Source organism: Cheilinus undulatus, linkage group 8 (genome assembly GCF_018320785.1).
Source record: "Cheilinus undulatus linkage group 8, ASM1832078v1, whole genome shotgun sequence".
In the NCBI taxonomy this organism is placed as follows: Eukaryota; Metazoa; Chordata; class Actinopteri; order Labriformes; family Labridae; genus Cheilinus; species Cheilinus undulatus.
Window position 1 is genome coordinate 11,161,485 of NC_054872.1, and position 12,095 is coordinate 11,173,579.

General features: G+C 38.2%; 1 protein-coding gene across 1 annotated transcript in view; it reads right to left on the reverse strand.

Annotated features, from left to right (window-relative positions):
- Positions 1-12,095, reverse strand: part of me1 (malic enzyme 1, NADP(+)-dependent, cytosolic) — a 138,728-nt gene that overhangs the window by 21,978 nt on the left and 104,655 nt on the right. The window contains exon 6 of the mRNA XM_041793221.1: positions 8,796-8,899. Within this exon, the coding sequence (XP_041649155.1) occupies positions 8,796-8,899 (104 nt within the window). The remainder of the gene's footprint in view (positions 1-8,795; positions 8,900-12,095) is intronic.

A 12,095-nucleotide genomic window follows, 5' to 3' on the forward strand; every position in this document is an offset into this window, starting at 1 on the left:
GGTCAGCCTCTCTGGTCCTTATTCTCTCAGTGCTGAATGTTTAAAATAGTTGAAGACATTCCTGGCGTCTTTGCATGCGACTCAGATTAACATGGACCAAGCAACTGCTCCGGAGGTTATCACATCATTAAATCACATTATCACTGCCATTAGACAGCTTCAGACAGGGCAACTGTAGCAGAAGGTACACAATCATCTGTGATTATTAACCCACTGAAAGTACCAGAGGAATGTGAACAATATCATGGTTATAATAATCAACATCAACTCTAAATGGCTGTTAGTTGAGAATCTTTTTGTTAGACTTGAAAACAGCACAATATTCTTTTACTTTAAATGCAGAATGACAAGAAAACTATATAAATAAAGGAGCACGTGAAGTCACACTGAATGCATAGCTTCAGTTTCTCTTTCACTTTGGTGGCACAATCTCTGGTAGTAGATGAAAGTTTTTAGGCTTCCAAAAGGGGCATTGCCATTCTATGCTACCTCAGCTGACATGTATTGTGATTTCTCCCATTACATCACCACCCACACAAAAGTCACCACTTCATTCATTGCTTTCAGTCATGTGACCAGCAGTAAGAGTCTGGAGGACAGTAGCAGTTGACCAACTTGTGCACTCTGCATTCTAATCCTGCAGCTCCTACAAACAACAAATGCAAACATCTCTAGGCAATGGCAGAAAAACAGATATATCAATTTAAAGGACGTTTAGACACATAGATCCTTTCACAGCCCTTTGGGCACCAATTAGTGAAAATTAGAAAAGCTCCAGCTAGAACTTAGCTTAAGTGATCCTTGCAAACTAGTGTTTCTCTTGCAGCAAGGAATCTTTCTCTCCTTAAGACAGCTCTCAGGATGAAAGTCTACAGAAGTAAGGACAGTTTCATATTCATAATGAGTCTGGCTTGATAATGCTGCTGTATTAGATGTGAAAGGCAAGCATTTCTTCATCATTAAAGTACAGGTGAGTGCTAATTAGCTGGCATAAGTTAACTCATGCTGCTTGACTACATCATAAGTACAGTGTACGTTTTAGGGCATCCTCAGGTCTCGGAGCGAGGTGTCAGTTGGCATATGAAAAAGCATCAGGTCTCAGGAAAAAAGGTGTCTGGAAGAAGGCTACAGGAAAAAAGGCGTCACGTCTCAGGAAAAAAAGTGCAGGAAAAAGGCGTCACATCTCAGGAAAAAGAGCTTCAGGAAAAAAGGCATCAGAAAAATAGGTTTCAGGTCTCAAGAAAACATGTGGGTAACACTTTCTATGCCTCCTCTCTATAATGCTTTATAACTCATTATAAGCACACACAATTATAATGTGCCTTTAATGCGGTATAACCATAGTTATATGCACTTATGACTATTTGTAATACCTTATAATAGCAGTCATAATGACTTACAATTCCCCCTTCTGTAATGATTTATAAACATACTTATAATGTGTTACAGTTCATACAGGTGTAAACATCCATAAATACTCAGAATGCTTTATAGCTACATCCACATCATCTGACGCCTTTATCCTGATGCCTTTTTCTCCTGACATCTTTATTTCTGAGACCTGGTGCTTTACCTGACTTGGGTGATTTCCCCATTTCTCTAAAGCATGCCATTATCACTCCATTACTCAAAAATAACAAGCTTGATCCATCAATAATTAGGAGCTACAGGCCCATCTCCAACCTCCCCTTTGTCAATAAAATCATAGAAAAAGTCGTCTACAATCAACTACACAATTACTTAACCCATAACAATCTGTATGATTTCTACCAATCAGGATTCAGAATCAATTACAGCACCGAAACAGCACTGGTCAAGGTTATCAACGATTTAAAACTCAACAATGATTCAAACAAACTCTCCATCTTAGTATTATTAGATTTAAGCTCCACCTTTGATACAGTTGATCGTAACATCCTACTCCATAGACTTGAAATTCCATAGGCCTCTCAGGATCCGTCATTCACTGGTTTAAATCATATTTAAAGGAAAGATCATTCTCAGTTTCACTCGGCAATTTCACATCTGGAAATTTCAGTCTGGACTGTGGGCTGCCACAAGGATCAGTTCTTGGTCCACCGTTGTTTAGCCTTTACATGCTCCCACTTGGTTCAATCATTCAGAAACATAATGTCTCCTACATTCATATGCCGATGATACACAGCTTTATGTCTCACTCTCCCCTGGCAATCTCAATCCCATAAATCACTTGGTCAAATGCACTGATAAAATAAACCACTGGATGTCACAGAATTTCCTTCAGCTTAACACAGAAAAAACAGAAATCCTGCTAGTTGGTCCACAAAAATAGAGACAAGAATTCATTTTGCTTTTATGTTCATTTCTTTTTAAGTACAGTGAGCATATCAGAAATCATGGAGTTATCATTGATACAAACTTAAACTTTCAACATCATATAACTGCCATCACCAAAACAGCCTCCAAACTTTGATCAATTATGTCTCAGTCTGATTCAGAAAACTGGTCCATGCATTCATATCCAACAGATGAGATTACTGTAACGCTCTCTATGCTGGACTTCCAAAAAAGACAATAAATCGCCTCCAACTCATCCAAAACACTGCAGCCCGCATTCTAACAGGAACAAAGAAAACAGAACACATCACACCCATTCTGAAAAATCTTCACTGGTTTTCCATCCAATATAGAATTGATTTTAAAGTGCTCCATCTTGTTTATAAATCACTGAATGGTATGGCACCCCAGTACATTTCTGACATGCTCACTCACTATCACCCAACCAGGTTGCTCAGATCTTCAGATATGGGCCTTCTAAATGTGCCTAAAGTAAAATACAAATCAGGTGAAGGTGCATTTAGCCACTGTGGTGCTGTTCTATGAAATAAGCTGCCAATTGACCTGAGGTCAGTAGACAGTCTAAGATCTTTTAAGAGCGGTCTGAAAACACTACTTTTCTTTTATGCCTTTGACTGTTAGATAAAGTACAATACATTAGCATTCTGCCTGTGTACTCTAAGGAGTACACATGACTTGCACTGTACATATGTGTGTATGTGTGTGTGTGTGTGGGGGTGTGTGTGTGTGTGTGTGTGTGTGTGTGTGTGTGTGGGGGGGGGGGGGTTGCTTGAATCGCTGATTGCTTTTGTTTGTTTTTAATCTTCTGTAAAACACATTGAGTTTACACCTGTATGAAATGTGCTATACAAATAAAGTTGAATTGAAAAAAAACTGAATTAAAATGTACACTGTACATAAAGACCCCTGTCAGGTATCAGTCAGTGTTCTAGTGCTGTAATGTAAGTTAAATACAGTCATATTTTGCTCAAGTTAACACCGTGTTTGATGGCAGGATAAGGAAATGCCAAGGCTTGTTGGGAAAGGAGCAGAAGCATATTTTCCACCAAGAAAAAATGTTTTGTTTTTCTGCTCCTTCTGTAATAAAGAGATGTGGTCTAGTTCTGAGAAAACTACCGCTATCTGAGTTAATCACCATTACAAGCATACAGTACAGTGAAACCATGCCCATAACCACTAGCTTGTTCTCCTAAAATGATGCTAATTAGACTGGTCCATTCTCAGACCAAGCACAGTCGTTTCAGACTGCTTTGAAAAATGAATCTGCCTGATGAGAGACATGAAATCAATCCATCTGCTGTACAAGGTTACAAGCACTCTTACATATTTTGAGAGGTGCCAACTGAGGGGAACGATCTTTCAGTGGTGTAAAGTAGGGCTGATATGGGAAAATAATGTAAATGTATTTTTCAACCCAGTATTGCAATTGCAATATAGTAAGCAATTATCTTGTAAGTTTCTCATCTTCTGTATTTCCAACCAGCACAAGCAAGAAATCATACTATACCATAACCAACACATTATTAGATAGATGAACTAGGGCTGAACAACTTTGAAAATATGTAATCACGATTATTTGACTCATATTACAAATGCAGTATGAATTATTGACCTGACTTTGCAGAAAAACAAACAAAAATGAGGGAAGCAGGAAGTTTTGTAAACTATTCTAAAAAAATTGACATTTAAATGTTTTCATGATGTGTAGAGAGTAATGTCTCTGCTGCAATCAAGCTGTATTTAATTGTTTTCTTGACACACATTTAGGGTTAAAGAAATAATGCACCCTCTGGGTTTTAAAATTTGAGGTAGGCTATATTGCAATTTAATTGAATTTAGATTAATCGCCCAGACTTAGTGTAAAGCAGCAGGGAGCCTTTCCTGCCCACCAGGGGAACAGGTCTTTAGTGTTTGACATTACATGAAAGCTATAAATGGGTTTCTTTGATATGGATAGTTTGACCACACCAGTACACAGTTTTCATTGTCACACATTGATGGAGTCATCCAACTGGCAGACAAGAAAGGCTTTCCATTGCTGCAAGATAGATGAGTCACCAGACCTTACTGCCACCTATGTGCTTTAACAAGTTTTACAACAACAATGAAGGAGGGTTCCCACTTGACAACCCTGGTTAAGTGAAGACTTCTTGCTGCCTATCAGTCGGCATGGTTGACTTGTGGAGGAACACAGTAAGGATTTAACAGGGTTTAGTGACTTCTTCGCTGAGCACTTATCCTTTCTGTAGAGCACAAATATCTTGTGTTTGCTTGGAAAAAAGTTCAATCTTAAACTAAAGAGAGAGATTTTTCAGTTGGGTACACTAACTTGCTAGGCTGTACTTTTACAGAATCCCATCTGAGAAAAAAATCCCAGAAAGGAGGAGATTGTGAATTCTAGACACTGAAAATAAAATCTGACAGTGATACTATTGTTATACATAAGCTAACATTCTGGCTAGCGTTAACTAAGTAGAACGCACCTGCTATAATGATAAAGAGTATATTGTCACTCACGTCCCAACTTGGTTGACCTAGCCGCACTGAAAGCACATAAAACTTTCCCTATAATGTCTTTCAGTCTGGTTTCTGTGTGAAGGGAAGGATTCTCCACAAAATAAACAGTATGAAACAACCACCAGATGAAGATCTGGTAAAGACTTTGCTCTTTTAAATGACTGAAATAGTGCCAACGGCTACAAGAGCCCAAAACTTGAAGATTTTCCCGGGTTTCTTTGGTTGTCAGATGATGAAAAAAATTGTTTTGAAGAGATGGGAAAATTAAAAAGTCAGTGCTGCAGCTCTACATAATATTCAATGTTTGCTGACACTTCCCTAACTCTTTTAGCCTGCCAGACTTCTGCACCATTCACATGACTAAAAGTCGTGAATACAGCTGACAATAAATGCCTTCTCAGTGTGTCAAATGAGCTTACGCTAGAGTGAGTAATGTCAAATAAAACAAAATAATTACTGAAGAAAAAAGCTCCAATATTATTGTGATAAATGCTTTAGCACGAACAGTACAATTATGGTAACCCTACAATACACCTAAATTAGGACATTCAGAGTCTCAAATCTTGTTTTGGGCCTGGTTATTTTGAAGCTGTTCTGAGAGTGAGAAAAGCCAGTGAGATTAAAGGATTCATGTCGGTGAGAAGATAAAAGCAGCAGACAATACCTGATGATTATCTGATAAGAGGAGTAGCAACAGAATTTGATGGCTGCTCTGACGTCAAACACTCATTTAAAGGATAATGATTATGGATGGGGTCGTTAAGTGTTTAGGCAACTCCTGCCTACTGATGACGAGTCTATCAGAAGCATTTTAGCACATTTTAGTTAAAACTAAGCATGAATATTACTTGAAAGACTGCAGAGCTGCAATCATTCATCCAATCTCTGAGCCCATAATTACTCATTTTCCACCGATCTGGCTCCGTAGAGGAAAAAGCTTCGCTGTTCCCTGTAGTTGAGAAGCCACCCGGTTATTAGAGTCATGGCTTCCTGCTGCCAGCTGGAGGGGGCCCAGACCCAGGCTCCCTCTGGACTCTGCTCTCTCTGGGTTAGATTGAACCCTTAACCAGGTCCATGTGTGTGGAGCGGTGATGGCTCTGTGGCTCACAGGGACACAGAGATTCAAAGACATGTCACTATGCATGCAAGAATTAAGTATACAAGAGTCTCATCAAGGACAGGACTGCAATAAACAAATGTGGTACAAGCACAGAGGAGAAGCAGCACGACACCATTAAATTCAGCTCAGAGAGGAGGAAAATAGTCTGTATGAAAACCAAATGAGTGACGATGCTGAATACTAAACTTCTGCTGTAGCTCCAAGTCAAACAGGCTCAGTGTGATCCCTCAGCATGATCCTCTGCTGAATAAAAACAGGGTTAAGTGTGTCACCATGACATTGCAAGTCTGACTAACACATCATTTGTATTTGTGGAAGAAATGGCTTCATACAGTATTTGCTTTGGACTGGGATCACTGGTGTCAACACAGCAGAAAACAAGATCTCCTGTTATCCCCTCTAGCACCTTTATTCAAAGCTCAATTGTTAACCAATACAGGAAACACTGCAAGATCTCTGCAGAAGAGATTAAACAATGGTACAACTATTGTAACCTCTCTGAGTGATATAAAGATAGCTTTACAGTTCATCTCCAGGTAGTTAACCCTGCAGTATCACTCATGGACATTTCTGTGCAAAAGGGTGAAATTTTCACTTTTATTTTTTTTGGAGGAAGGTTGTTTTCTTGATAGATTTTGAAATTCTGCTGTGTACTTTTTGCAAGTTTACTCTGTAGAAATTTACTGCCCTAATAAGCCAGTCATTGACATAAATGTCTACTTGGGAAAACTAAAATGGATAAATATTTTTGGTTTGGTTTGTTTTTTTTTTTTGGCTTGTCTTTTCAAACTCCAGTCCTGATCAAAATCAACAAATATTCAACTATTACAATTATATCTTAGAATTGACTAATTTTCTGTGTTTTTTTTCATAAAAATCAACCAGGACTTTTTGTAGTCAAACTGCCCTTTAAAGGGTTAAAATCCTCAAAATATTTGAATATTTGGTAGTTTTGGTCAGGACTGGAGTTGACTGAAAGATTTAAGCCAAAAATTTGGAAAAATATTTATCTGCAGTATTTTTTGTGACAGTTTTTGTAAGTGGAAAGTAGTAAAAACAAAAAACAAAACAAAACAAAAATGATGAAAAGAATTAATATAAGAATTGGGGAAATTTATCTTTATATAATAATTTAATAAATGAGTTTTCACAGGGTGCATTTTTGTTTGTGAATTGCTTATTAGGGTATTTAACATGAATGATACTGGAGGGTTAATACAATAACCTCATTTTTAATATCTAGTAAACACAATCTTGTAAGAGGTACATGAAATCATTACAGAAGCAAAATATAGAATCTATGTGATTTATTGATTTTTATAAAAAGTTTATTGCTACCTCGAAAGAGCTGGATGAAGCATCAATGATGAATAATCTACTACAGGAAGCTGACATTCTGTTGCTGTACCTCACTCATGTTTTGTGCTGCTCATTTGTTACAGGCCATGATTAGGCTCTGCAATTGGCAGAATGTTCTGTCACCCAAGCTGGTGAACACAGTGCTCATCTTGACTAAGGTCAATAAGATGTTGGGGGGGGGGGCTATCTGACATGCCAGACAGACGCTTTCATAAATCCATTGCATGGGATGTGTTTCACATTAATCCTTGAAATTCCCTCTACAAAGCATTTGGAAAGGAAAGGACTTTTCAAAACTTCTCTAATAGTGTTTTTGGATGAACGTTCTGTCAGTCACATTTATTCAGAGCAACAAGACAAAATAAGGTAGCAAGCATGCGCAGCTCCGGTAACAATATAAGCTTGGATTAGGTGCTACCATAGTTTGGATAAAAAAAAAAACTCAAATCAAGGCCAGTTGGGAGAAGTGCAAAAACATCTTCCCTGCCAAGAGAAGCTTTCAGTGTGGCTCTTTGCCCTTGTTTTGGCAAACAAATGTGGCCCAGTTTGGATAAAACTGCCGCCATACTAAAGCTACAACTGAGCTAAACAATACACCAATACAACCTAACCCAGCCTGTAACCCCCCTGGTCTCAGGTCAGTCCATCTGCTGTGCAAGGTTGAGTTTCAAATGAAGACCCTGTGGGGCAGGACTTACATACTATATGTCTAAAGAGCACACCATTATAGATATGGAAATATTAGGTGCATGGTTGCAATATTTTTCTCTATTTTCTCATATTATAAAGCTAACCAAAGTAAAGATTGTCTGATAAAGATATTTTCATCAGCAGATTTTTCACATATCTGCACTGCTGTCACAGTCAGCAGACAGCAGCAGTAACAGAAGCTACCACAAGATGGCAGTGCCTAAAAAAACATTAATCTGATTTGCGTGTGTTCCTGCAGCAATATCAAGAATTATATATCCACCCAATGTGTTACAACAAACAAAGATGCCAGCCTGTTTTATTTTTATTAACTAATTCAATGTCTTCAGATGCTTGGCCAAATTAAAAAATACTGTATAATATACCATTGCCAAGTTTGGAAAGCAAACAACTTCACGGTTCATCTCAACTATTTTCATAATATTTGGCTGTGTCTGGGGAATTCATCATGCTATAGAAATCAAAAGAGCCTGAGCCTCTCTGATCACTTCTCAGTAAGCTCTTGTTACCATTTAGCTACAAAGCAAAGTTGTGATTGACATTTTTAACAACCAGAACTTCAAGGAAGTAACCTCAACCATCTGTGACTGAGGTAACAGACTCCGGAAACCCATGCCAATGATTTACATTAAAATGTGTGCTCTGAGTTTGCTGAAAAGATGAACATATTTCTTCTGAGAGCATATTTTGATATTCATATAGAGATGACAATAGCAGACATATAAAAAGAGTTGGAAGGTGATGAATTTACCTGTCTGACACAGCTTTCATAAACTCATCCAGCAGGTCATCATAGGCCTGGCCTCGTACTCTCTTATGTCTCAGCCCGATGTAGAGAGGGTCCTTCAGCAGAGTCTGGAAAAACACATGGAGAAAGAAAACAGGACCATGAGATGAAGGGGAATTTAAACCAATAAAGGAACTGAAGGAGAAGCAGGGTAAAGGGGAAGAAATCTGATTTCAAATTTTTTGTCCTCTAAGGTACAAAGGAGAGGCGTTCATTTAAGTAGCAATTCAAGCATTTAGCAGTGGCATTGCAGCACAATAATATCATTGTTATAAATATTACTGCAAGACAACCAAATATGTCTTCTTTTATAGTCTATGCACTCTTTAGAGATAGATTTCTATTTCCACAATGCAGATTGACCATTCACAGCTTACTCTGTGATTCCATTGTCATGATAAAGCTTAAAAATGTAGGCTTAATCCTCCAACCTCAAGAATAAATATGAGTATGCTACAGGTGGTCTCACCCATTTCCTACTCTTTCTTTTCTAAATATTTGAATGGAAACAAACAATTGTAAACAAAAACTATGAGTACGTTCAGGTATTTGAGTCCCTCCTGTGCTCATAACATTTCACCCCGTCTGTACCAGGAGGAAAGAGGAACTCAAGGAATTTCATGAGAGAGATGTTTCCGTGCTCTGTTTCTGTCTGAGCTTGACGTTTAGGGGATGTGAATTAAAGACAAGAGATATATGTACAGCACAAGAGCAAATCCTCTCACATACACACACCTGTGTTTCTACAGATGAGCTTTGCTGCAATGTAAGCCATGTGTGATCCACACAGTATATTGAAACATCATATAGAAAAATTTTAACCCTGTAACAAATATTTTCATTTTCACCATGACATTAGTCACTTCTGTGTGGTTTAAGTAGAGAAGTCAATATTACCCTGGACCAGAGTATTTTAGAAATTTTTATAAGTATTATCACATGTTGCACCTTATAAGAAAAATACCTAGAATAGGGAAAATGTGTTATTGTGTTATAGGATGCCACAATAGGAACACAAAAAAATACTACTTTAAGTAACTGCCATCAAATACATTATCTAAAGTAAAACAAAGATGTTTATGGTTGTATATGTAGAGGTAGCAGCAGTACCTCTAGTCATTTACATTTTTCTAACATACATTAAGCAATCAAATGAATAATAGAGATTTAATTCTATGCCAGCCATACAGGTAGAGTCCATCATCTCTATGTTCTCTTTGACTGTTTTTGGAAGCTCACATTCTATACATTGTTGTTTATGTTCTTGCTGCTGGATAAGAAGTACGCTGGCCTTGAATACATCAAACCATCTGTCAAATCTCAGTACTCTGGTATGTTTAAGGAGGTTTATATGCTTTGAGTTTTTCTTCAGTACAAATACTGTGTTTTAAAGAGATGTTCTTCCACCTTGCTTTTTAGTTGGATCATTGAGCCTACAGTGAGTAAGGGTCAGAAAACCTTAAGCCCATTGAGCTTTAAAACACTTTTTTAGTTGTTGGACCACTCAAAGCACTTTTAAAACTCAGGTCACACTTACCAATTCAATCCCAAAAAATTCTGTACAAACAAAAGGAGTTTCTCCAAAGGAATACTAAATCCAGCTTTTACTTTGGAAAGCAAAAACCTAAAGTGTACTGGTACTGTGTTTATCTTTGTCAGGATGGGGAAGTGGGACACAATTGCGGACCCGGGTTTCTTAAAGTTATCCCAGAAGGATAACCACTAAAATCGCAAGCGATATTTGGGAAAAGGAAGGGAGAGTACCCAAATTGGTGGCAACCAGAACTAAGAATCTCCCCAACTAAATAAATACTGAGAAAAGAGAACAAAACCACCGCTGCCTAGCAGCTGACTAGAAACAAAGCTCTAAGGGGAAAAAAAAGCCTCCTCCAATGAAACACTAAGGTCACCAGACTAGTGTAAAATTAAACAAAAGGACTGGGCAAAGGCCTCCAGCACTAAACCACTTCAGCTGGTAAATCCCAGATAATATACTCAGGTAAGTTGTCAGTTATGTTTGTGCAAACTCTCACTAAAACACAGGAAAACACAAGGAGATGCGCTCACTAGCTCTGAAGGTGAGGTAATGAGTCAGCACTGAGAGCTGAAAACCAGGAGTATAAGTAGGCTTTCCACACCTGGCCAGAATCAGGAGCAATCAGCTCACACGGACACCTGGCACTGCCACACCTGGCCACAATCAGGAGCCATCAGCTCACACACACCTGGCACTGCACTGATTGATCACACTCAGTAAGCACCCTGTGTGATCTCCCTCACAATCTTTTCTTTGACATATTGTACCAGAGTGGAAATAAAACTTATCTAATAGTAGAAGTTTAGACACATTTTGACTCAGGCTTTCATCTGGGTCAACAAGAAACACACTGCAAAAATATTCTACCAATTTGGACAAACACATTGCCTCTCTATCATTTTCCTGTCTATTTTGGCTGAGAACTGCGAGTGGTACTCGGAAAAAAAGACAAGCCCTTTATTCTCTAGATTCTCTGTGCATGACCTCTTATGCGTGCAGCCATAATATGAGTTGTATAGATTAAAGTATTTTTTCCATCATGTGCATCAAGAGTTGTAATATTGCAAAGAAGTTCTTATGTCTGGAAAGTAATAGGCAAGTGACAATGGAGGTGCCAAGGCCATGGTGTTTTCTACAGGGAAGATGTATTCGGTCAAAATTATTAAAGTGTTTATTTTATTTTTATTTTTATTATTTTTTTTTTTTAGCTTTTTTAAGAGAGCAAGCTAACATTCCTACATTAATGATTCTCAATTGCTGTTTGTAGGAGGAAATAATTTTTCTGTGCATCATGCAAGTTTAGCATGTGCCCAACTTGTAAAAAAGTTTTGAATTTTGATGTTAAAAATAAGCACAATTCACTCAGGAACATACTTGTTGTAAATTTTTTTAGGGTTTATTTTGGGCATTTTTGTGCCTTTATTTGATAGAGGAGGATAGTGGATAGATTCAGACACAGGGACGAGAGCGGGGGAGAGACATGCGGTAAAGGGCCTCGAGCCGGAGTTGAACACAGGCTGTCCGTGTACATGGGGCACGCCTTAAACCACTCGGCCACCTTTGCCCCATACTCGTTGTACATTTAACCATTTTGTTGCAAAATGGATATCCAGTTTTACTAGGCAGAGAAGGCTCTGCTCAAAACATGCTCCCTGGGTTAGTCAAGCAGCATGCTTTGACTTTCCAGTGAGCGCATGGCTAAAAACCCCCATATGGATGGATACATT